This window comes from Cetorhinus maximus, chromosome 13 (genome assembly GCF_964194155.1).
Source record: "Cetorhinus maximus chromosome 13, sCetMax3.hap1.1, whole genome shotgun sequence".
Taxonomy (NCBI): domain Eukaryota; kingdom Metazoa; phylum Chordata; class Chondrichthyes; order Lamniformes; family Cetorhinidae; genus Cetorhinus; species Cetorhinus maximus.
The window spans coordinates 104,089,140-104,112,448 of NC_135891.1; the positions used below are offsets into that span (position 1 = coordinate 104,089,140).

At 41.3% G+C, this 23,309-nt stretch overlaps 1 protein-coding gene across 4 annotated transcripts in view; it reads right to left on the bottom strand.

The window, feature by feature from the left end:
- The window catches only part of sbno2b (strawberry notch homolog 2b), a 152,623-nt gene that overhangs the window by 22,681 nt on the left and 106,633 nt on the right, over positions 1 to 23,309 (bottom strand). For all 4 annotated transcript variants that reach the window (XM_078555941.1, XM_078555940.1, XM_078555939.1 and 1 more), the window contains 9 exons: positions 20,684 to 20,860; positions 18,850 to 18,947; positions 15,447 to 15,529; positions 11,267 to 11,476; positions 9,000 to 9,130; positions 6,038 to 6,169; positions 5,224 to 5,359; positions 1,998 to 2,110; positions 858 to 929 (listed from right to left, as the gene is read on the bottom strand). In XM_078555941.1, the coding sequence (XP_078412067.1) occupies positions 858 to 929; positions 1,998 to 2,110; positions 5,224 to 5,359; positions 6,038 to 6,169; positions 9,000 to 9,130; positions 11,267 to 11,476; positions 15,447 to 15,529; positions 18,850 to 18,947; positions 20,684 to 20,860 (1,152 nt within the window). The remainder of the gene's footprint in view (positions 1 to 857; positions 930 to 1,997; positions 2,111 to 5,223; positions 5,360 to 6,037; positions 6,170 to 8,999; positions 9,131 to 11,266; positions 11,477 to 15,446; positions 15,530 to 18,849; positions 18,948 to 20,683; positions 20,861 to 23,309) is intronic.

The following is a 23,309-nucleotide window of genomic DNA, read 5'->3' on the forward strand; positions in this document are numbered from 1 at the left end:
GGGCAGGATGAGGTTTCCAACAGCAAATAAAAATAAAATATAAATGTTAACATTTCATTCAGAACATGTCCCTGCTCATGTGATAGAGTCATGAGGGGACATGTTTTTTTTAAACAAATTAAAATGGTTTATTTTTAATTCTTAAACCCTTCATCTCCCTGAGGCAGCTCTGTGCCTCAGGGAGCTTGACCAGCGCAGAGTTGCGCTTTCACCCTCCTCCTCCCCTCACACAGGCAGCGCCGAGCGCTGCTGTGTGTGTTTCACACTGGGCGGGCCTCAATTGTCCCACCAGCGTGAAATCGCTGTCCGGCCCTGATCACGGGCGGCAGTCGGCTTCCCGACCGCCCCCACCGAGCCCACCCGACTCGGTGGGGGGGGGGGGAGATCCTGGCCACGGTTTTCATGATGTAAAAGGCTGATCTTTAACAAATTATTTAAAAATAAAATAATCCTTTCTTTTTCCAGTGCACAAGCCAATTCACTGGACGTGCTGGGTCCCAACTGAGCCAAAGGAACAGGAACTCCTGGCATAAGCAGTCCCCTACAGTGACTATTATTTACCTTGTAAGGGATGGAGGTTACACTCCTTACAATGGCAAATGGGAATCTCCAGTTTTCCAGGGTTCTGGACTCATGGCGGCTCACCACCACCTTCTCAAAGGCCATTAGGGATGGACAACAAATACTGGTCTTGCATGCGACACTGACAACCCATGAAAGAGTAAACAAAAATGCTGCACAAAAGTAGCTTTGCAGCGCAGATTTATCTGCTTTCATTTTTGGCCTCGTCTGATTTTACTTTTTACAGATGCCTGGGTTAAGAATGTGAATTATAACAGAGAAATGTTAGATACTACCTTGTTATCAAAATTGTATTTGCTGAGGTCTCTAGATTCTGTTGCTCTTCGATCACCATGAGTCAAAGCACCCTATGGAAAGAACAAATTTGTAATTCTAAATTGGTAACTAATAAACTTACATTCCAAACAAATTTTATATTGTATTACTTATTAAAATCTAAATCCCTTCGTTGCCTGTTTGTTCAAATTTGCAGACATTGCACATTTCTGTATTAGTAACTCAACAATTTGAAGATTCCGAGACACAAGATCAAAACAGCTTTAGAGTTTTGCAATCAAGGCCAGAAGGTCTGTCTTGAGTTGACTATCTGCGTGATTGCGTGGTGTGGTGTTGAGCTAATTAGATCAAAGGAGGACCCAAGATTGATGTCTGGTCTGTGCCGAGTTGGTTGATCTCAGCCACGTCACTACATCTGGCCAAAATGTACCAAGACTGGGGACTTTAAGAAATCAGCAAGGGTTCTACATGGCCTCTGATGGAAAGTGAATGTGTCAGCAAGTCTGGTGAGAACAAATGATCTTGGTTGTGATGCTTCCCCACAAATGAATAGACTGTTGAAACTCACAGTCACGTTCAGGGGCAAGGAGTGGAACCATATCCAGCAAGATCAACACTGTCAGGAGGGTACATTTTGGGTGTTGGGAAAAGAAAAAGAATGTGCCTAATAAAAAGTCTCAAGTGATTCTCAGCAATCTTACATTTTGCAAAATAAATCAAGGTTGCAAAAGTTGTAGATTCCATAGTTAATATTATTAATAGTCAATGAAAGAAAGGACACACGGGTTTCAAACATCGTCAATCTAAACTACTAATACTGTGATTTAAAAACTCTGGGGATGCAATAAAAAGATTATGGAGGAACCAAACACCAGTGGTGAACTCATTACTTCTATTAAATCACCCAAACTTTGCAGATAATATCAGTGATCATTTCTCTGATTTTATCTCTGATTGGAGTGCTTTGTGGTCCCTTTGTGTGCTGTGCGGACTGCCACTGAATCATTTTTGCATCTATGATATGCATAAATGGTGGCAATGCAGGTTCCCAGTTACTTCTCCAACATGCTGGTTGAAGTGCCTGCGTAGGTAGAGTTAGAGCTTTTACGCGTTACGCCTAGCAAAAATAATGAGATTACCAGGCTTTCCAAACGCTTAGCAACAATAGAGGCAAATCGTCTTTCGCCTGCAAGTTCAGAGATGAGGAATATATATTCTGGAGCTGACACTTGGTTTGACCTGTGGGTACGACCTGGAAAAGAGAACAAAAATGAAGACACAGAAGAAATGCAACATAAATCACATTGCACCGTGTGCTAAAATACTAATCACAAAATTGCCTTTAAGGTCCATCATATGGTAGAAAATAACTTCTATTACACTTATTGGCTGATGCCAACAGGTTATAGTTTTCTGTGAGCAATGTCAGCAGCCAAAAGAACAAAGATTGAAAAATTGTGCAGAGATCACAGAATCGTTGCTGTACAGGAGGCCATTCAGCCCATCGTATCTTCACCAGCTCTCCAAATGAGCAATTCACCTAGTGCCATATTCCTGCCTTCTCCCTGTAACCCTGCACTTTCTCCCTTTTTAGATAACGGTCTAATTCCCTTTTGAATACTTCAATCGAACCTGCCTCCACCAGTGCATTCTAGACCTTAACCACTCACTGCATGAAAAATCCTCATGTTGCTCGTTTGTTTTGCCAACTACTTTAAATCTGTGCACTCTTGTTCTCGATCCTTTCATAATAGGGGACAGAGTTTCTCACTATCTACACTGTGCAGATCTTTCATGATTTTGAACACCTCTATCAAATTTAGGTTTAACTCTCGCTTTGTGGGGAGGCACTTCCTTTACAGGAGGTAGGAAAAGTCAAAGCACAGTTCACTTTTACCTCAATGTGTACTCCCACTGCCCAAGCAGGCAGCATATTCCCAGGAATTGAACTCATGGGTAATGGTGAGCTGCAGAATTATACATGACATGAGGACCATCTCATGCATACGTGGGGAGCGGCTAGGAAGAGAAATTTAAATGAGTGCATTGGGAAATGGATTTACACCCACAGTTTCCTACATAGTGAAGCACATAGTAGTCTCAGCCATGCTAATGTGGAAAGATACCAGGACGATGAGCCAGAATGCGTTTTATTACATTAAAAATGCTTTAAGTTGCTGTTGTTGTTAGCATGTGGGCCTACGCCCATGGTCCTGAGGTAAAGCACACCTTAACACAGGAAAACTAGATATAACTGCTGTATCAAAATATCGTAGCATTTTAAAAATGCTGACAATAGACAGCAAGGCAGAGTCAGTATAGACATTACAATCGAAGTGCCAACGCTTGCCATTACTTTAATGGCTGGGGGGGGTGGGTGGCAGGAAGAGGGTGGGCAGCACACCCGAATGTTCTTGGTGCCTCTTCTTAATCTGGCTCAGCACCTCACCTTCATGTAAGGAGGGCAGGGTAGAAGGAAATCAGTCGAATGCACCCCCAGTTGTGGGGAGTGCAGGCTCAAAGCACATTTGCCAGAAGCGAAGGTGTGGGCAGTTTGCCAAGTGGGAATGGTGTGTGGAAACTCAAAGTAAGAATAGAAAAAAAAATTGTTTTTTTACTAAACAGATAAGAGAGTTAAGTAGCTCCCACAAATGAGAGCAGTTTTTTTTTAAAAAAAAGTCTTTATAGTGTTGGTGTTAAGTATGCAAAGAAATCAAAGTTGAATTGTAACAGTTATTCATAGTTCTGCCTTCAGAAACTATATTAAATACATTGGACTTTAGTCCAAGCATTTACACAGATGAAAAAGCAGAGGCTGTTATTGTGGACATCAGAAAGTAAGGACAAATATTCCCTTTGATCTACCAAAATGGATTAAAAACTTTCCGACGTCTTTATTTAATTAAGACCAAAGAATGGAAAATAAAACATTCATTACAGTTTTGGAGCTATGACTGGTAAATGATTGCCCCTAGACCCGGAGGTAACCATGGGGAGAATTTTCCTGTTAGCGAGTGGGGGCAGGGCCCGCTCGCCGATGCTTAAAATGACGCGTGGTGACGTCAGGCGGGAGCCTTGTCATTTAGATTGTCAGTTCGCCAGGCGGGCAGCCGACACAGCTGTGCACCTGCCGAACTGTCAAAGGCCTATTAAGGCCATTAACAAAGTAATTAAGGCTGTTAAGAATGCTGCCCGGCCAACCTTAAGGCTGTCCGGCAGGCGAAGAGCCCAGGCGGCCTTCGCATTTTTCATGAAACCTCATCCACGGGCGGGATGTGACTGCATTAGAGAGAGTGCAGAGGAGATTTACCAGGATGTTGCCGGGGCTGGAGAGTTTTAGCTATGAGGAGAGGTTGGATAGTCCGGGGTTATTTTCCCTGGAGCAGAGGAGATTGAGGGGGGACATGATTGAGGTGTATAAAAAATATGAGGGGCATAGATAGGGTAGACAGGAAGGAACTTTTCCTCTTGGTGGAGGGATCAATAACCAGGGGGCATAGATTTAAGGTAAGGGGCAGGAGGTTTAGAGGGGATGTGAGGAAGAATTTTTTCACCCAGAGGGTGGTGGGAATCTGGAACTCACTGCCTGAAAGGGTGGTAGAGGCAGAAACCCTCATAACATTTAAGAAGTATTTGGAAGTGCACTTGCGATTCCATGGCATACAAGGCTATGGGCCTAGTGCTGGAAAATGGGATTAGAATAGTTAGGTACTTGTTTGACCGGCGCAGAGTCAATGGGTCGAAGGGCCTTTTTCTGTGCTGTAGACCTCTCTGGCTCTATGAAGAGTTTATTAAGTAAATAACACTTTTTTGAAAGAATTAATAGGCATGTCCCAGCTCATGTGACAGTTTCACATGTGGGGACATGTCCTTAAAATTTTTTTTTAACCTTTCTTACATTTTTCAAAATTTAAACTAATCTCCCTGAGGGACCTCCATGCCTCATGTGCCCGCCCGCACAGGGAGCGCACAGCGCTTCTGAGTGTGCGTCACGCTGGCCGGGCCTTAATTGGCCCGTCCACGTAAAATGGCGGCGCACACCCGATTGGGGTCGCCAATCGGGCTCGCGCTTACTCCCGCCCACCCCTGTACAACCCCCCCTCCAATGGGGGGAAAATTCAGCCCCATGTCTGTACGACTGCCTTTTCACCGTGGACATTTTATTGCATATATAACCGCCTTCTATAACCCTTAGAGCTACTTAGCTGTAATTTGTATGGTAAATTAACCTCTAGATTTTATCGCCTCTATACTTTATCGTCTCTTTTTCAGATGTAAAATGGCACTGTTTTTAACATTATATACATAAAAGTAACTTTGTGCTTGCTATTGTTAACAATAGCCAACTTTTTTACTGGGACTTACCAAATTGTTGAATAGCACGGTCTGCACTCCAAGGTAATTCCAAGGTCATGTGTACTCTTCTTCGTTGATTCTTTATCCTTTTATCAGCCTGCAGTGAAATTCCTGAACTGGCTGCTTCAGAGATAATGGCTACCAACTTGACAAATCCAAAAAGAGATCATTGTAATTCTAAAAGATATATCAACTATGATACTTCTTTATTTTCATGGAGCAGGTACGATCTCCATTACAAGAACAACATATTAGAGTCTCAACACAAGGCATTACTGGGCGGTGGGATACAGGTTCATTCTGAAGGTCCATTACATGATGAGTTGGTAGTACAAGGCGCAGAGGCCAGGTGCTTCCCCACAGTGAGGTGGGACAATAGTAGGGTGAGGTACCCTGATTGGTCTTAAGTATCTCCTAGAAGCCAGTTTCCTGTGTTATAGGACTGTCACAGTCAGAGATGCTGTGTAGCAAAGGATGACTGAACAGATGGATTGGATTAAAAAAAAAACTTAAAAATGCAAAATACTGTTTAACAAAAGTAATAAATATAATGCCCATGATGAGGAGAAAAAATGTGATCTAGGATGTAACGGGTCAAAACGTTGCTTTATCTTTGCACTCATCTTCAATCTTTCATATACTAGCGTAGCCTAGTGGTATTGCACAGCTATTTACACAAGTATACTCACTAAAATTTGCAAAGGGAAATATGGCCTTCCTGCAGTATCAAGGAGAGGTGCTGCTTCAAGATGTCATCCCACATTGATTTCAAAGAAAAGTAGGCCTAATGTACATAATCATACACAATGAAAAACAAACCTACCTTGTCCCCATTCATGAACCGCTCCTTTTCCTTTAAATTCACATGGTCAATGGACAAATTTTGTTCTGCTCTGGACTCATAACAAACAGAGCCATCTGGTTTACGGACAACACGTCCCTTTCTTCCAGTCATCTATTAAAATTAATCATTTAAATTACAAAAAACTTGTATTATGACATTACAAACATCACCCGGTTTAAAAAAAACATTTTATGCACATCAGGATGAGCTACATCCATTACAATCAAAATGTTTTTCCAAACTTTGCACCTAGTATTAGCATCAAGCACTCACAGATACAAGCTAAAGCTTCCGCTATTCTGCGCCAACAAGGTACTTAACCCTTGTTTATAAACAACACTATCTGTTGCACCTATGAGAGATTTCACTTAATGCTTAACACTTCTCCTAGTGAGACTGATAATCTGGTCTGAATTACTGAATAGACAGTCTGAGTTTTGGACTCATTTTGCCTTGGAACTGGGTTGAGTATACCAATAATCATTTCACTTAGTACCCACAAGCAACAAGGAGTCCTTCATTTCATTAGCTCAGGAGAATGAATTCAAATCCAAGCCCAGGTAATAAAAGTGTGCTGTGCTAATCCCCTATACCATAAATCTGAGAGAGATTGGAATCTAATGCAAAAACCTTATCCAGAATAACATAACTGTTGAGCTCTTTTATGAAAACACACAAATTCACAGTTAAATAGTGTAAGATAGGTATACTGATACTTATCCAAAGAAAAGTCTGTATTGATTTTAAATTTTGTGCCACTGTATATTTGTGATGTTATAATCATCCACTTCTCTTCCTACCTCCATATACTTATATGCAATGAAGATACCATATTTGTTGCATTACAGGAATGCACAATTATGTGAGTAGTATCCCTTTTTGCTTGGTTGGTGCTGATCAGTGGTATTATCTGTCAAATAACTAGCAGGGCCAATCAGGTCCTGGAAGACAACCTGAATTTACAAGAAAACTCGGAGGTATTAGCTATTGAGATCGCCAGTTTGATTGTTTATCAAGCTGAGTTTGTGAACAGCACCAAAAAAGGCCAATTAGTAAAAGTACAAATTGCAATCATATTTTATTCAATTTTTTTCCCAATCCAATTCACTGAGCCATTAGGAGCTCTAGCAGATCACTTTATGGGTTTGACACTTGTAGTAACACTCGCGAATGTCTCTTTAAATGTTTCACCTAGATGGGTATTAACAATTCAATACCATAGCGAATAGATTTCTAAAATAATCCAAGTTATTTTGGCAGCAAGTCCCCACCTAGGAAGCATCTGGAATGCCTGACTTCCAAAAAGAATCCCAAGTATTCTTGGGCTATGACACATTTTATTATCATACTCAGCTACTGAGTCAGTTTTTACAGGTGCTTACAATGACACCATTGTAGAAACACAGAGGCCTTTATTAACCATAGAAAAATTACGGCACAGAAAGAGGCCATTCGGCCCACTGTGTCTGTGCTGGCCAAAAAAAGAGAAAAAGAAATTAGCTGCTCATTTTAAGCCCACTTACCAGCACCTGGTCCATAGCCTCGCAGGTTACAGCACTTCAGGTACAGATCTGGGTACCTTTTAAATGAGTTGAGCGTTTCAGCCTCAACCACCAATTTGGGCATAACTTTAGCTAAGCCCCCCCAAGTGTCTCAGCCAGTTAAGACAGTGAGTAGCAAAACCATACAGGTGGGGCAGTAGGTCTCAGTATCCTTGGGTTGTGAATGGCAAAATCAGCTAGCCTGACTGCTAGCTCATGAACCCTGCTGTATGTGTCTCAATGCCAGGTGAGGACAGCAATGGTGGTCAAATAACTGGCTCTAACCTCACACAGGAAGCAGAAGAGAAAACTGATCAAAAAGGAATAAAAAATTGTAGTTAAAACTCCCTCCAATTTCTCCTGAAAACATTACAGGATTCAATGCCATAGGAGCCAGTGCCCATTTTATGGAAGCCTAGATAGCAAACATCGGAAAACTATTTTACCAGGAAGAACATTACAACTACATACAACTTAAAGTTGTGGTGTTCTTCCTGGTAAAATAATGTATTCCTGAAAATTTCAAATTTAAGTGAAGCAACTTTATGAGAGTCATAAGCTCCCCTAGGAATCAACGCCTTCAGATATTTCTTGCCCGGGAAAACCAATGTACAAGTTGAAATACTGTAGGATACATTTCCATCACTGTGCATTCCTAGCTAAAATAACTTGCGAAATAGAATACATCACAAAATATAAAGAAATACAATACACAACACAATGTAAATTAGTTTTAAAAATTACATTCACTTCCAGAACAGTACTTTTATATTGATCAGGCTCCATCTAGTGGCAGAAGCTGGTCAGTGCAGATAGGTTCTGAGGTCCCAGGACTACCTGCAATGACCAACGTCTGCCACTAGATGGAACACAGGACTTCAGTGCGAGTTCAGAACGACAGGCGTCAGAAGAGTTAACAGCTGAAGAACAGGTTCCAAGGACTAAGGTAAAAACTGAGGATGGAAATCAGCAAAGCCAGGAATCAGCAAGGACAGCAGCAGGAGGAAGAGGAGCTGAGAGCGAGGGCGGAAGCACGGCGAGAAAAGTCATGCGAGCAGGCGGGCCATAGAAGTAGAAGTCTGCAGCAAACTACGTTAAAGTGAAACTGGTGGCGTTAAATGGACATACTGACGTTACTTTGTTAACAACATTAAAGTGAAACAACGTTAAGTGAGTCGATGTTAAGTGGGGACTCATTGTACATGCATAAAGGCAAGAGTTAGTGGGGCAGTGATCAAAAGCAGAAACTTGGAATGATTTCCCTCTCAGCCTAACATCAACTTCAGAGTATCACCACAACTAACTGGCCTGTGTGGTTCCATACCATACCGGGTAATGCATTTGTTCATAAGAGCTGGTAAAGCAATTTGAGACATGTAGATTTTTTTTTAGAAAATTACCTCAGCCACGTGCTCAGGACCACCAAACAAGTCAATCAGTTCATCCAGTGTATTCAGAGGTAGTTCTTTTCCTAGTAGTTCAACTTTTATTAGCAGATCCCCTTTCACTTTCTCTACAAAATCTAGTGTTGCTGCAGGCGGGAAACAATTCAAGTCAATCAAAATTGTTCAAGGTCACTGAATGTTTTTGTTCATAGATGCCTACATGACTCTAAAGTGTTTAAAGCCCATTTGCATTGTTCAGATCAAAAGGCAGCATTCCGAAAATTGCCTTATATTCAATAGGTAAATGACTGAAAAGTAGAAGTACATTTGAGAAAAGAACCAGGATTCTCTTTCTACTAAAAATGAATATCATAGAATCAAATGAAGAGAAAATGGAATAATTGTGCCTGTTTTCCAGATGAGAACAGGGAAAGGACCAATTTTTCAGGGCCATGTCTTGCGCCCCAAGATCACCTTAAAGATTGCAGGTGAGGTTGGACAAGGCTGTCCAAAACAGGTATTAGGCACCTTGCATCTGTTAATGAGTGGCCCAAAGTATATTTTTCGGACCAATTCTGGAAATCAGACCGGGTCTGTTCCGTTCAGGATTAATCTACATCATCATTAAAGAGGCCACTGTGGGTGGCTGCCAGCATGCACTTGATAACAATCTTGCACTCCTTTGCCTTCCCCATGACTTGCCTCTCGGGCCACTGACACCCAAAGGCTAGGGCCAAAATTAGAGGGTACCAAAAATACAAGCTGCCTCCAGACCAGCAACGGGCTCACCCTAATTATTAAGATGCAGCCTGAGGTCAAATTACGGGTGGCCCTTATGCCAGACTCATTTCCTGCCTGCAGTGCGAGTGCAATTTAGTCTGAGCCAGAGGACAAATATATTACCTTGGCACACAACTTCAAAGATTCTAATCTGTAATGTAAGTGGAAAGCAGTCAAATTCTGTGACAGTCTTCCTAATGAAGTTTCTATCTGTAATAATTGTCAATCTATTTAATTGTCAATCTATTTAATGCTCAGACTGAGAAAAGCCTTGTCATTTGAGCCAACTGGTATTGTTTATGATCAGCTCACGTAATGTGATGTTGAAAACACTTATATTAAAACAAAAATGGTATGCACTTTAGTAATTAACACTGAACTACTAAATAAAATGTTTTTATCTTCCTTTTGCTTAGTCTGTCATATCTTGAATTTTACATTTTTCCAATTATTTTTGGAGCAATAAAATCCAGTCTGTCCAGTGCACTACTGCGATAAATCCAGCCATAGTTTGGCATATGGGCAGTATCCAGGTGTCTCTGCCTTCCCTAGCAGTTTTGGCAGTGGCTCATGAAGATTGGAGCCACTTATTGCCACAAAAAGCCCCGTGCGAAAGGGGGAGTGTGGCTGGTGGCAGGAACTTCCAGCCTGGGAGTTCCTGTGTCTCCAGCCTGATGAACAACTATGGCCTAGTATGGCCAAGCAAGGTCATGGGTCCACTAAATGGTAGAAATGGGGCCCGCCAGGAGTCTTCGCCTGGTTTGTGGCTTTGGAACACAAATATGGTGGGTTATTCATTCAAACTAAAATTAACCCCTTTCCAAACAGGATTTTTTTTTTTAGCACATTCCTGGGGTTGAAGGCCCACTATTAAACTCTGACACATATTGTGGCCTCTTGGGGCAGGCAGCGGTCAAGATGCACTCCAGGAATACTTAAATTGGGTGCTCTCCCTGTGACCCTGCAAGCTTTGGTGGGGCTCAGCACTGGAAATTACGGATGGCTGTATCCCAGCACTCAACACTGAAATGCTGGAACTATTGATCTTTGGTACAAAAACCTTCACTGTTTTCTTCAGTCCTCTTTTGATCTCAATGATCATTCTGGAAATCGAATCGTTTTTGTTAGAATTATCATTAAAATGAAAATGCTTTCTCTATCAATTAACCTGCATGTGGTTTGATGAAAGATTATTACTTCTCTAAAATGACTGGATTCAGACTGCTCCACGGGTCGTATTTTTTAAAGTTACTTTTCTCTTTAGTTCTGGGAATTATGTTTCATTCAAAAATGTAGGATGATGAACTTCCAGTGCTGCTTAACTATGATAACATGTTCAGTAATGGCCTGGCATGATTCTTCCTTCCTCCATCCAAGTGGGAAGTACCCATCCTTAACCTTTTGGGCACAACAGAGATTACAAGAAATCAATGGTGTAAACCCACGCTCCACTAATGAGTTCCAACAACTTGTGCCATTCAAGTAATAACATTGACTGGTACCTTTTTCCGCAGATTGAAAACCATTTATGGGAGCATCCAAAGCGATGAGATCAGCCTCTTCTGATATCTCCATCGCAGATGCAGGTGATGAGTTCAGATCACTGTCAGTATCAAGGTCAGAATCACAGCTGCTGTCGTCACTGCTTTTCACTAAACATACATATTCTGGGATACTTTTCAAATGTTTCAAGGGACGACCACGTTGCTTTCCTGTGGTAAAGTATTTAAAGGAGGAAATTGTTTAGAAATAGTAATGGCACGCAGAATATTTTAAGCAGTACAAAAACAATACCTAAAAAGAAAAAATACATTTAATGCACAGAAAGGAACTTTTTTTAAAACTCTTCCACTGATTCTCTTTTTTTTCTCTATTGGTTCATGGGGTGTGGGCGTCGCTGGCTAGGCCATCCCTCATTGCCCTTGAGAATCATGTGGTTTGCTAGGCCATTTCAGAGGGCATTTAAAAGTCAACCACATTGCTGTGGGTCTGGAGTCACGTGTAGGCCAGACCAGGTAAGGACAGCAGATTTCCTTCCCTAAAAGGAGATTAGTGAACCAGGCGGATTTTTACAACAATCGACTTTTAATTGAATTCAGATTTCACCGAGGTGGGATTTCAACCCGGGTCCCCAAGGTATTACCCTGGGTCTCTGGATTACTCTTCCAGTGATAATACCACTACACGTCCTCCTCCCTCATATTTGCCTTCACGTGTATGTATTCCTTTCTATTTTACAAAGAACTTAGAAGCAATGTAAATCTATAAAATTTCTAGCTGAAGAAACTGTATTTTCACTATTATAGCTTAAGGTACAAATGTGGGACCACAGATGTGAAAAACTAGGAGTGAACAAGGAACAAGATAAACCGTCCTCAGCGGTAAATGGAGTCTTATTTCAAATCCTCCATTTGTAGCCATGACCCTTCAAAAATTGTACCGTTCTTGCAACCACTTTAATGCAAATAAGCCCTTGCTACCTTCAGGTTACAGAATTTAAAAGTGAGGCTGAGTTACCCATTTCTATTTGGCAAACAGCTACTCAACTAACAGTAGGAGAACAAAGGAGCATTAAGCACAGCTAACATGAAAATATTTGCTGTGGCTTCATTGTACAGTACATACAACACAGTATTCAATTTTAACAAAGAAAAATAATGGTGTCATCTGTGTACTGTGATCACTGCATTCAGACTTCTAGCTTTTTAGCAAATCTTCTTAAGCTGAAAGCTTTGTACTACTACAGAGAGCAATCCATATGTACTGTGTGCTGTATCTTCTAGTATGACCATTGTTTACTATCTTTGGTATATCACTCTGCAATCATTCCCAAACAGAAATTGGTTTGCACTCAAATTCAGATGGAAACGCAGCTGTGGCTTAAACTGAGGTGCAAGCAGGTCATGGGAAATGGCTGCTCTTGCATCCTCAGGATGTGACTGGGGAGGCAATGCACCTGTCTTGCAGAGGATGAAAATCTTATTGGCAGAGACACTGGCACCAGGCCCACTCTTAATCCAGGGTGGAGGAGATTTGGGAACATGGGAGGGAGAAGAAAGTGAGCTTGTTTGGCTGCTTTAGGCCTGAGAAAGCTGACTGTAGCACACGGCCGACACTGTGCTCAGTTGTGATCGAACCTGAAAAAGTGGCCTGAAATATTTAGGAAATGTATAGGAAATGGGCCTAAGGTTCGCCTTAGCCATGCCCCTGGAGTCCCACAGGGCACCCTAGCCAATTTGACATTCACCGCTTTCAGTGTGTGCAGTGGGGGCACAAAATGCGGTGCCATGATATCCAATTTCTAGGTCCTAATATCAGACAATAAAAATGCATAACATGCAAAAATTCCTTTCAAGCACCACTTAAGGTCTGATATAAAGGAAGTGGTTGAGGAATCACACCTGCAGAAGTCACCACTTTTATTTCAAAGCAATTTACAAAATGTGATTGCATTAGTGTTACACAGAAATGAAAGGGAACACAGCTCAACTTATTCAAAGAAAACAGCTGTATTCAACTTCTATTTTTCATCATGCAAAAGATTACATTGATGAAAAATGAGAAAGTTTCCTATATACTGCCAGTGAGGATAGTGAATAGTCACTAGCTAACAGCTTTGTTAATTATCCTCATTTTAGCCTGTGTTTTTGATCAATTACAAGTACTTATGTTCTGAAATTATCGAGTGATAAAGCCGTATGAATGCTGCATCGGAGGTGTTTGCCTAGCTATTTTCAATGGGTTAATGCCTCAGTTAAATTAGCAAAGATAAGAATTTTAAACGAATGCATAAAAGTGTTTGCATCCCAGTACCTCAAGGCATTTTCAGAGCCTTAATCTTGTTTAATATTGCTGCAAAATTAACATATCAGCTTTCCTGCCTTCACAGTGTACTCTCATATCCCAATACAGATACTGTGCATCACAAAGTGCACATCAGAACACCTCTCAATCTTTAAAGGAAAGAAAGCAAGTAAAATGAGTCGTGTCACATATACACCACAAGACCCCATGGTTTGCAACAAAACAAGCTGAGATGATTTTGTTCCCCTGTACGTTAGAGTTAGTGCAATGTTCGCTGTTCATTAATGTTTATTAATCTTATGTACTAACATTAATACAGCATTGGGGTAGTTGCGTTCACATTTCCAAAACTGCTGTAAAGATCAAATAGAATTAATATCGAGTCGTGTGAGAATGGCTTTTTTTCGATTGATAAGCACTGAGTTCCCATTTTCTAAATTGACCACTCAGTCGTGCATTTTGTTAATGCACCATCACAAATCTAAGATTTTAGAAAGTTCACAGGGCAAAGTTAGCATTCCTGTGAGTTCATTAGGCAAAACCTTAATGCCCATTTAATACTCGGGCTAAGAGTACCAGTCAGGCCTGAACTCATGTTTGTGAGTTATACCGATGTCACTCTATGGCTTCTTATTGAGTAAACTATCAAGGCCTGTTATGTATTTTCTCACACAATCAGAATCATAGAACACAGAGGGGCCATCTGGCCCATCGTGCCTGCATTGGCTCTTTGGTAGAGCTATCCAATTGCTCCCACTCTTCTCCTCTTTCCCCATAAACATTGTATATTTTTTCCTTTCAGCTATTTATCTAATTTCCTTTTGAAAGTTGCTACTGAATCTGTTTCCACCAGACTTTCAAGCAATGCATTCCAGAACACAACAACTCGCTATGCAGACAAGAAGTCCTCATGTCACCTCTGGCTCTTTTGCCTTCTATCACATCTGTGTCCTTTGGCTACTGGCCCCGGAAACAATTTCTCCTTATTTACACTCTCAAAACCGTTATGTGATTTTGAACACCGCTATAAATCTCGTCTTGACCTTCTAAAGATCATTTACATGTTTTTAAAAAAAATTTAATCACCCATTTAAAATTGTGATCATGTTTGTATAATGTTACCATTCGAAAAATGAAAATCCTGAAATTCCTTGGGACGCTACTCTGCTAGTGCAAATGTGGCAGAGCAGAATCACTGGTTGCCCTAGCTACAGTTGAAGAGTCTGCCCCAAATCCTGCAGACCGGGTTAACTGTATGGCCAGCGTGAGTTGCTGGCATCTGCAAGGGTGCATTAGCCTTGCCCTGCCTCAGCTTGATTCCCCCCTGTAAGGTAGACTTTACCCCAGCCACCTGTATCTGAGATCAACAAGAGCATCTTGTTTCTGCAGTCTTCACCATCCTGCCTCCAGACAAGGTGATTGATGAGCTTGTTCTAGTAAGTATTTGGGGCTTCAAAAGACTTTCTGTTGGCGTGAATTTTGCTGAGGTCTTTCAAAGCAGCAAGGACCAGGCTTTGCTGGGGGAGCACAAGAATCCCAAAGATACGACCACTTGACATAGGAAATGTCAGCCGAAAAATCTGGCCATTCCCCCCGCTGAAACTTACAAAAGGTCAGGACAAACCTTGTTAGACCCGGCGGAATCCTGACATAATTAGGTTCCACCCTAAATTTGTCCTCCCCGCCTCTAAAGGCTTCCGCTTTTAGACTTTCCACCCGCTCCAGCCTTTTAATAACTTAGGGGCCAAATTAATGTTTTACGGAAATGTAGGCTGTCATTGAATAGATATTGAACAAAGAACCAACGAAACATTACAAGGTTGCTTAATCAGTGCTTTTACTTATTAAAATGTAATATTTAAATGTCATATATCTTACGTTTCCTTTTTGTCCCCGTTCCTTTTTCTTTCTTTCTCTTTGTTGAAGGAAAGTGCTTCTGAATTAGTGACTTAAAGACACCTCTGTAAGTAAAATGCAAAATTTAATTCAGCTGCTCAAGGCTTATAAACATTTAAGTATTACATTCCTTCTTAAAATTAATTTATTACATTTTCTTACAAAAGCATTTACTGTACCATATCATTTATAAAATATATGAAAAATATTATGGTGAAAAATGTAAACTATCTAAAGTGAAATTGAAATATTCTCTCTCTTCCTTTAAAGTTCTTTCGTCAAGCGGTACAAGCTATACAGTGGGTGTATATATAATCTGCTAATGGAAGGCATGTTAACAATATCAAGTCAGCTGTGCTGTGTAACAGATCTATGTGGCCACCCAACATGGAATGCTGAAATTCACTCTCGAGATGATTTGAGTACTATCGTCCGCATGATGCAAACTTACAACTGCGTCACAGGGTTGGTTCAAAAGCTCAATTTCTGTCATATTATTCTTTCAATGGAAAGCAACTTTTACATTGCGATGATACTCATTCTTTAGGCATGGAGTTTGACTCTTGGGAGTGATACTATTTAATAGGTTCAACTGCAGCAGATAAATTATACTGGCTATGCAGGCCACATGTTGTAGCTTCCTCTCCAGCTTAAGCATCACCTCAGGTGAATGTGCAGACGCATCCACTTTTTGTATAATACACTGTTGACGTATAAACCATGAGTATTTGAATGTCAGAGGAAAATGAAGCATCAATATGTGCCGCATATATAACTTGCAACACACACTTTATTCATACCTACCAGCAGGTAGTTTGTTAATCCAAAGAGTCAGACTTGCAATGGTAGGTCTTGCAAACCATCCAGGTGAGAATAGAAAATTAGGTCTGGAATTTCTACACGGGTTCGTCTGATCTCCTGCGACTACTTTGGTAGAGGATCGACAGAAACCACGAAGAAAAGATGTGCACACCATTTCACCAGGATTTTACTCAATGTTACCTTTTAGTATGTATTTTCTTTTAGTATGTGGGGAATCAATTACTGAGATTTTTATGCTTTTTTCTCCAAATTTTCTTTGCTATCCTAAAGAAACTGATTTATAATTTGATGCCATTCCTTTGGTACCAACACATACCCAGTATCATAACTAGGTGGCCATTTTTCATGGGTGAATCTAGATAGCAAGGCTATCAGTTTCTGGGGGTTATCACAGTTGACACTGATGCTCTTGTTATCTCACATCGGTGTACACCCTTTGAAGCAAGGATAGAGATCAGAGATGTAAATCCTGGCTGAATTCTCATCTCTCCAGTTTAGTGCTCTGAAGCCAATTTGCAGCAACCCACTGCTGATTAGCATGCCATCAGCTAATTCAAAACAGACTAGAGATCAAATCTAGGGCCAGAATATTTTGCTTGGCGTGCGGGCATGCACCCGACACATTGGAGCGTAAAATAGCACGCGATGATGTCGGATGAGCATCCCGACATCATCGCGCACTTGCCCGATATTTTGCTCGGCGGAGGCAAGTCGTAGCCACGCCCGCCATCAATTATGAGGCCAGTTAAGGTCATTAAAAAGGCAGCTATGCTGTATTTTACTTTGCCCATTTCACGCTCATCGCATGGGCAAAACAGGCAGGTGGGCAGCCAACAATTTCAAAAACCTCATCCAAGGGCGGGATAAAAAGGGTCAGCAGCATTGCCAGTGTGAGTGGTGAGGAGTTTACGAGATAGTTTGCAGCTGGATGCTTATTGGTGCTTGGCAGCTTCATCTCTGTTCGGGGCTTCATTGTTAGCATTTCCAGGCCTCATTTCAGGACTTATTGGTGTCTGTAAGGCTCCTAGAGGATTCAGACTGTGTGGACCCTTCCAGGTTTCAGGCAGCCTTCCGTTTCACTGGTAATAGGGATTATGGTCTCCGCTGGTGGCACCTCCTCTGAGGAGGAAGAGAGGGGCAGAAGGGAGAGGATGCCAAGTGTCCCAATGCAGCCTCCAGGGGAGGAACCTGTGGGAGGAGAGGCGCAGGCACAACAAGTGCAGGGCCAGCAGGAAGTCCCTAGGCGGAAGGGGCCACAGAAGACGCCACTATCCTGCTGCCAGGGTTTACAAGCGGTGATGCAGCTACCTCAATATGTCTGAGGTGCAATGCCGAAGGAGGCTCTGCCTCTCAAAGGATTAGCCGGCAGGACTTCCTCCCCAGCGAGGGCCTTGTTTAGCCTGCCCACAGCACTTCATGGCTGCTGGACTAGCTGGCGTGGAGCTGGTTGGCTCCATGCCGACTTGCTTCTGGGGCACCCTAAGCTATTAAATTCTCAGTTCTCTGGTTTAATGTACTAAGGCAAAGGTCACATCTATTAATGTTCATGTAAACTTAAAGGTTCACAGCAATTTATGTAAATAGTAATGCAAAGGTCAGAAGTATTTACATGTTAAATGCATGTTACACAAGAGACTCATCATGGCTAAATTTAGTACTTTAACCTAAACCAAAATTTTAACATTAAGCAGATTTTATAACAAGATTTACCTATTTAGAAAATAACAGGAAAAGATTTGGTACTTAGCCAGATTCTCTGGCAAAAAGTCAACATAAAACAAAACGGTAAAGGATGCTGTTTCTTAAAAATAAATATTTGGCAAGCTAATTTTTTCATTTTTTGTAAAAGACAAGATAACACATAAATCGCATTCCAAGATATCAGTGCCCATTAAAAGTGACAGCACTGGGATAAAAATGATGCAGAGCTCTCCTTCATTGATAAACAAAAATAAAAGCCGAACAATTTTGATGAAGAGTGGGCATGCAGCCAATTATGGTGAGGCCCCCGCTGTAAGTTCTGCAGGGAGATCACTGGAACAGCCAGAAACTATTCCAGAAACTAGTTACACCGGGCCCTAGCTGTGTGTTGCATGTTTCCTCAATGGTCTTGTGGGCCATGCAGCTTCCATCCTCCCCTTATATGGAAATCAATGTTTGGAGCTGCAGGGGAGGGGCGAAGAGGTGTGTGGGTTGGAAGTCTAAATGTCAAGTTTCCTGCTCTGTGGATATAATTCAGGACCTAAAGTACAGTTGTTTCTGGTATACCCGATAACTATTGGCAGTGGACTTCACCATGGGATTCTGGCCAGGATTGTGAAAAGGAAAATGATTTTCTGCAATCAACTTTGTGAATGGGGCTCATCCTTTAAGCAGCAGGTCCAGCTATAGAAGTGTTAAATGCCTCTGAAGTAGAAATATTCTATAATAAACGCATAATAATATTTTACAATTTTAACTTCTGGAAACTATGTCAAAGAGGCAACTGCAATAATTAGATAGACTTAAGCCATTGATTTGAACTATCCAACGGTTATTGAAATGGCATGACATCTTTACTTACACTGCAGCAGATACAAATTGGTTAAGGTGGCCGTCATTCTCATCAAGTACTTCTCGTGTCCGAGCCTCACCTGTGGATTGCAGTCCAATAACAACGCACTGGAATGAACACACAGTAAAATTCCATTAAATAAATGGATGGTCATTCCCTCTTTGCTTATAAATCTATATTTCTACAGTCAGTGCAATGGGTAAGTGGACTGGATATTCCAATTTCATACATTTATTTGTTAATATTGTTCTTTTGTCAGGAGGTTGCTGGGAAGTTAAATGATTTTGAGGGGAGAATAATGAAAAGAATAGTGGAAATCTGTAGCTCACTCCCCGATAGCCTGTGGATGCTGTGACAATTTGAATTCTCATGACTGGGAAAGATTTTTTTTTTATTAGGAGAGGATATCAAGAGATATGGACCAATGGCAAGTAAATTGATTTGAGATACAAATCTAATTAAATGGAAGTACAGGCTTGAGGGACTGAATGGCCTATTCCTATGTTCCTATATAAAGCATGGAGAGATGAATGGAATCAATACTGTTCTGCGATATGACTAGCATCAATCATGCTTTATATCCCCCTGTATTATATTTCCAGTAAATATTGATAGCATTCAATGCAGAAGTTGAGATTGCAGGAAAGGTTGTGGTAAAAAAGATAGAAAATAAAGTTACAAAATACAGCCACTGAAAGTGACACTATCTTATTTTTTGGCATGGAAATCACATTTACTCGTATTCTTGTTTAACCTGCACAATTATAGTGCCATAAATCCACTGGATTTATCCTCATCCATGTGCTGATAACATGCAATTGTGTGTCAATAAATAATGCTAATATGACAAACAAGTTAATTTGATTTGAATTGAATTGATTTAATGGCATCATTATATGGCCCAGAACTCTGCATTATGATCATGGGCAGGATTTTTCATATGGCAGATGGGCTCGGCGGAAGTGGAGGCGAACGCCGCCCGCAATTGGCTCCATGCCATTTAACACGGGCGGGCCAATTAAGGCCCGCCCAGCATAAGTCGCGGGTGGGGGGGAGGGAGAGAGTCGGGGCCAGCGCTCTTGAGCGCTTCAATCTCCCTGAAGCACGGAGCTGCCTCAGGGAGACTGAATCGATATTAAAATGATTAAATAAAAGGTTTAACGTGTCACATGAGTTGGGACATGTTTTTATATTTATGAAAATGTTTTTATTATTCAATAAAAGCTTTAGGAAACCTCATCCCCCTCCTGGAAGAGGTTTCCTAAAAAACCCGAAGGCCGCTTAGTCTTATTGCCTGCTCGCCAACCTTAAGGTTGGACAGGCAGCGTCCACAATAACCTTAATTAGATCCTAATGGACTTTACAGGCCGTTTACGTATCGACGGGGCGCGCACCCGCTGAACGCAACATCGCAACTCAGCGCGATGACGTCGGGGCGCATGCCCAACGTCATTGCGCATCATTTTACGTGTCGGCGTGTTGGGCCCGCCTCTGCACGCTGATTGAAAAATTCTGCCACATAAATACTGACTATTTGTTATGTATCCAAAGTTGGTGCTATGCAAAAAAAGACTGGAAAAGGACAGAAAACAAGTTGATGGAGATTTATGTTGGCCACCGAGATAGAGCTAATATTAAAGTAAAGAGATTCCAACAGTGTATCAAAAATAAATGTCAAACATTGTCAAAGTACCTGATGTCCCATATCAGGTCCTATCGCCTATATAGCTATGTCATAATTATACCTGGTCATATGGCTGTGCACCTGGAAATATTCTATTTCCATTAAACAATAAAAATCGTTCCCTTCTACACCGTTTGAAAGCAGAAAGTGACCCCTTACCTTGCCTTTCTGCAGCTCTTGTTTGCCTAATTCTACTAAACGTCTAACTTTGGCCGCAATACATAGATACTTGAAGAAGCGTTGATGCGCAGACCAAAACTGCCCCCAAAGAGATTTCCTGGACTCCAAACCAATTAAGTCTGCTGCTTGTTGGAAAGTATTCATTGCTTCAGCCCACTGAAAAATAAACCCTTTTTCAGGCATATCAAAGTAAACTAAACATAAAAACACTGACACAAGTTTCTACAGTATTTAACATCTCAGAAACGTTGCAAGACAGAAGTAGTAACACAAATTTCTTTTGCATCATATCTAACAAATAAATTTAACTCTTGCACTTACTATCTCTAAAAGATGATTTCTGCTTGATCATAAGAACTTTGAATTTGAGAAAGCATATAGGTTTTGCTTAATCTATGCTATTCTTAAAATAAAAAGTGTTTTTATTTAAGTGGACATCTTGCATTCGTTTTAAATGTAACCTGAAGAAATTAAAAGATTAAACACCGTCTCACAGCCTAGAAATTTCTGGTAGATATGGGAAAATGCTTGTGTATTTGTTTCCATAGGTTACATTTAGCCTCTTCCTTTATTGAGGAGGATGATGAGATAAACCTGTTATAATTAAAATGTTTTGCACAGTCACAATAAAACAGGAACTGCTTATTTAGTATTTCCCTTTTTTGTATTAAAATTTTACACATCCTGACTGCTTATTTATAACTTCTTTCATTTGAGGGTGACAACCAGAGCCTGGAGCATGCTTTGGCTTGAATTAGACTTCAGTAGAATCCAGGAATTTGCAATTTAAAGGAATTCCTGAATTCATTTTATGTAATACAAATATGAGGCTCGAGTTTTCTCACTGGTAATACTTTTAAACAAATGTACTCTGGGCAGGGAGTTCAGGCAAATTGGTGGGGACTTTCCAGCAAAAGCGAAATTGAACAAAAAACCCTGCCCAAATACGTCCAGGTGTACTGAGAGACAAGTAACAAAATATTGCCACATTGCACATTTCATTCATTTGTGCTTTGGCTAAATTGGGCTTATGGAACACCTATATATCCCCAGATTTTGGCATCGTTTTTAAATTGTTTTGGATCTTCTGCCAGGACCACATGCCAACCTACATCACAGGGAGGTGCTGTAGCAATTGGGCCCTCACTTGAGGCAGGCACCCAACAGAGCTATAAATGATGGTAACAACAGCTCCCAACAAGTCAGTGACCCTGAGCCCAGAAACAGGCCAGGGTTACGAGTTCATAGGAAAGACAATCAAAATTCCTGCCCAGGGAAATCGAGGCTATTATGTATTAGGAACAAGCATCATTTCAGTTTAGAATTGGCACCTATCTGCCTCTTTCAGCTTTGCCTAGTTTCTTAGAATAAAAGCAGTGGTGAAAGTAATGGTTGAAGTTAAATAATTAATTGAACACAGCAAGAATCAATCATTGACTACACTGGGTTCAGTGAAATGACATCCTACTGATGATAAAAAACTGAATCATAACTGTGGTTAGCGCTGAAATATCAAGAAAATTATTTTGGGGCCAACGTGTTACCACTTCAATCATAGCTTTAATTAGCCATCAGAGCTACAACAGCCAGATGTGTTGCTTAATCCACCACTGGAGAGAGGAAAGACCGTTTAAGGAAAAGAACCAATCACCAAGCTTGGAAATTCTAACTGTTATCACATGTTCTAGTCACATGAGGCTAATTTTCACCTTCACTACTCGGGCAGTAAACTCATGGAACGGGTCACTTGTTAGAGAACAAAGAACAAGAACAAAGAAAAGTACAGCACAGGAACAGGCCCTTCGGCCCTCCAAGCCTGCGCCGATCATACTGCCCGTCAACTAAAACATTTTGCACTTCTGGGGTCCATATCCCTCTATTCCCATCCTATTCATGTATTTGTCAAGCTGCCTCAAACACCACTATCGTACCTGCTTCCACCACCTCCTCTGGCAGCGAATTCCAGACACTCACTACCCTCTGCGTAAAAAACTTGCCCCGCACATCTCCGCTATAGTTTTCTCTTCTCACCTTAAATCTATGTCCCCTAGTAATTGACTCTTCCACCCTGGGAAAAAGCTTCTGACTATCTACTCTGTCCATGCCACTCATAATTTTGTAAACTTCTATCAAGTCGCCCCTCAATCTCCGTCGCTCTAGTGAGAACAATCCGAGTTTCTCCAACCTCTCCTCATAGCTACTAACCTCCAGACCAGGCAGCATCCTGGTAAACCTCCTCTGCACCCTCTCCAACGCCTCCATATCCTTCTGGTAATGTGGTGACCAGAATTGCACGCAATATTCCAAGTGTGGCCTACCCAAGGTTCTATACAGCTGCAGCATGACTTCCCAGCTTTTATACTCAATACCCCTGCCAATGAAGGCAAGCATGCCATATGCCTTCCTGACTACCTTATCCACCTGCATTGCCACTTTCAGTGACCTGTGGACCTGTACACCCAGATCCCTCTGCCCGTCAATGCACTTAAGGGTTCTGCCATTTACTGTATAATTCCTGCCTGTATTAGACCTTCCAAAATGCATTACCTCGCATTTGTCCGGATTAAACTCCATCTGCCATTTCTCCGCCCAAGTCTCCAACCGA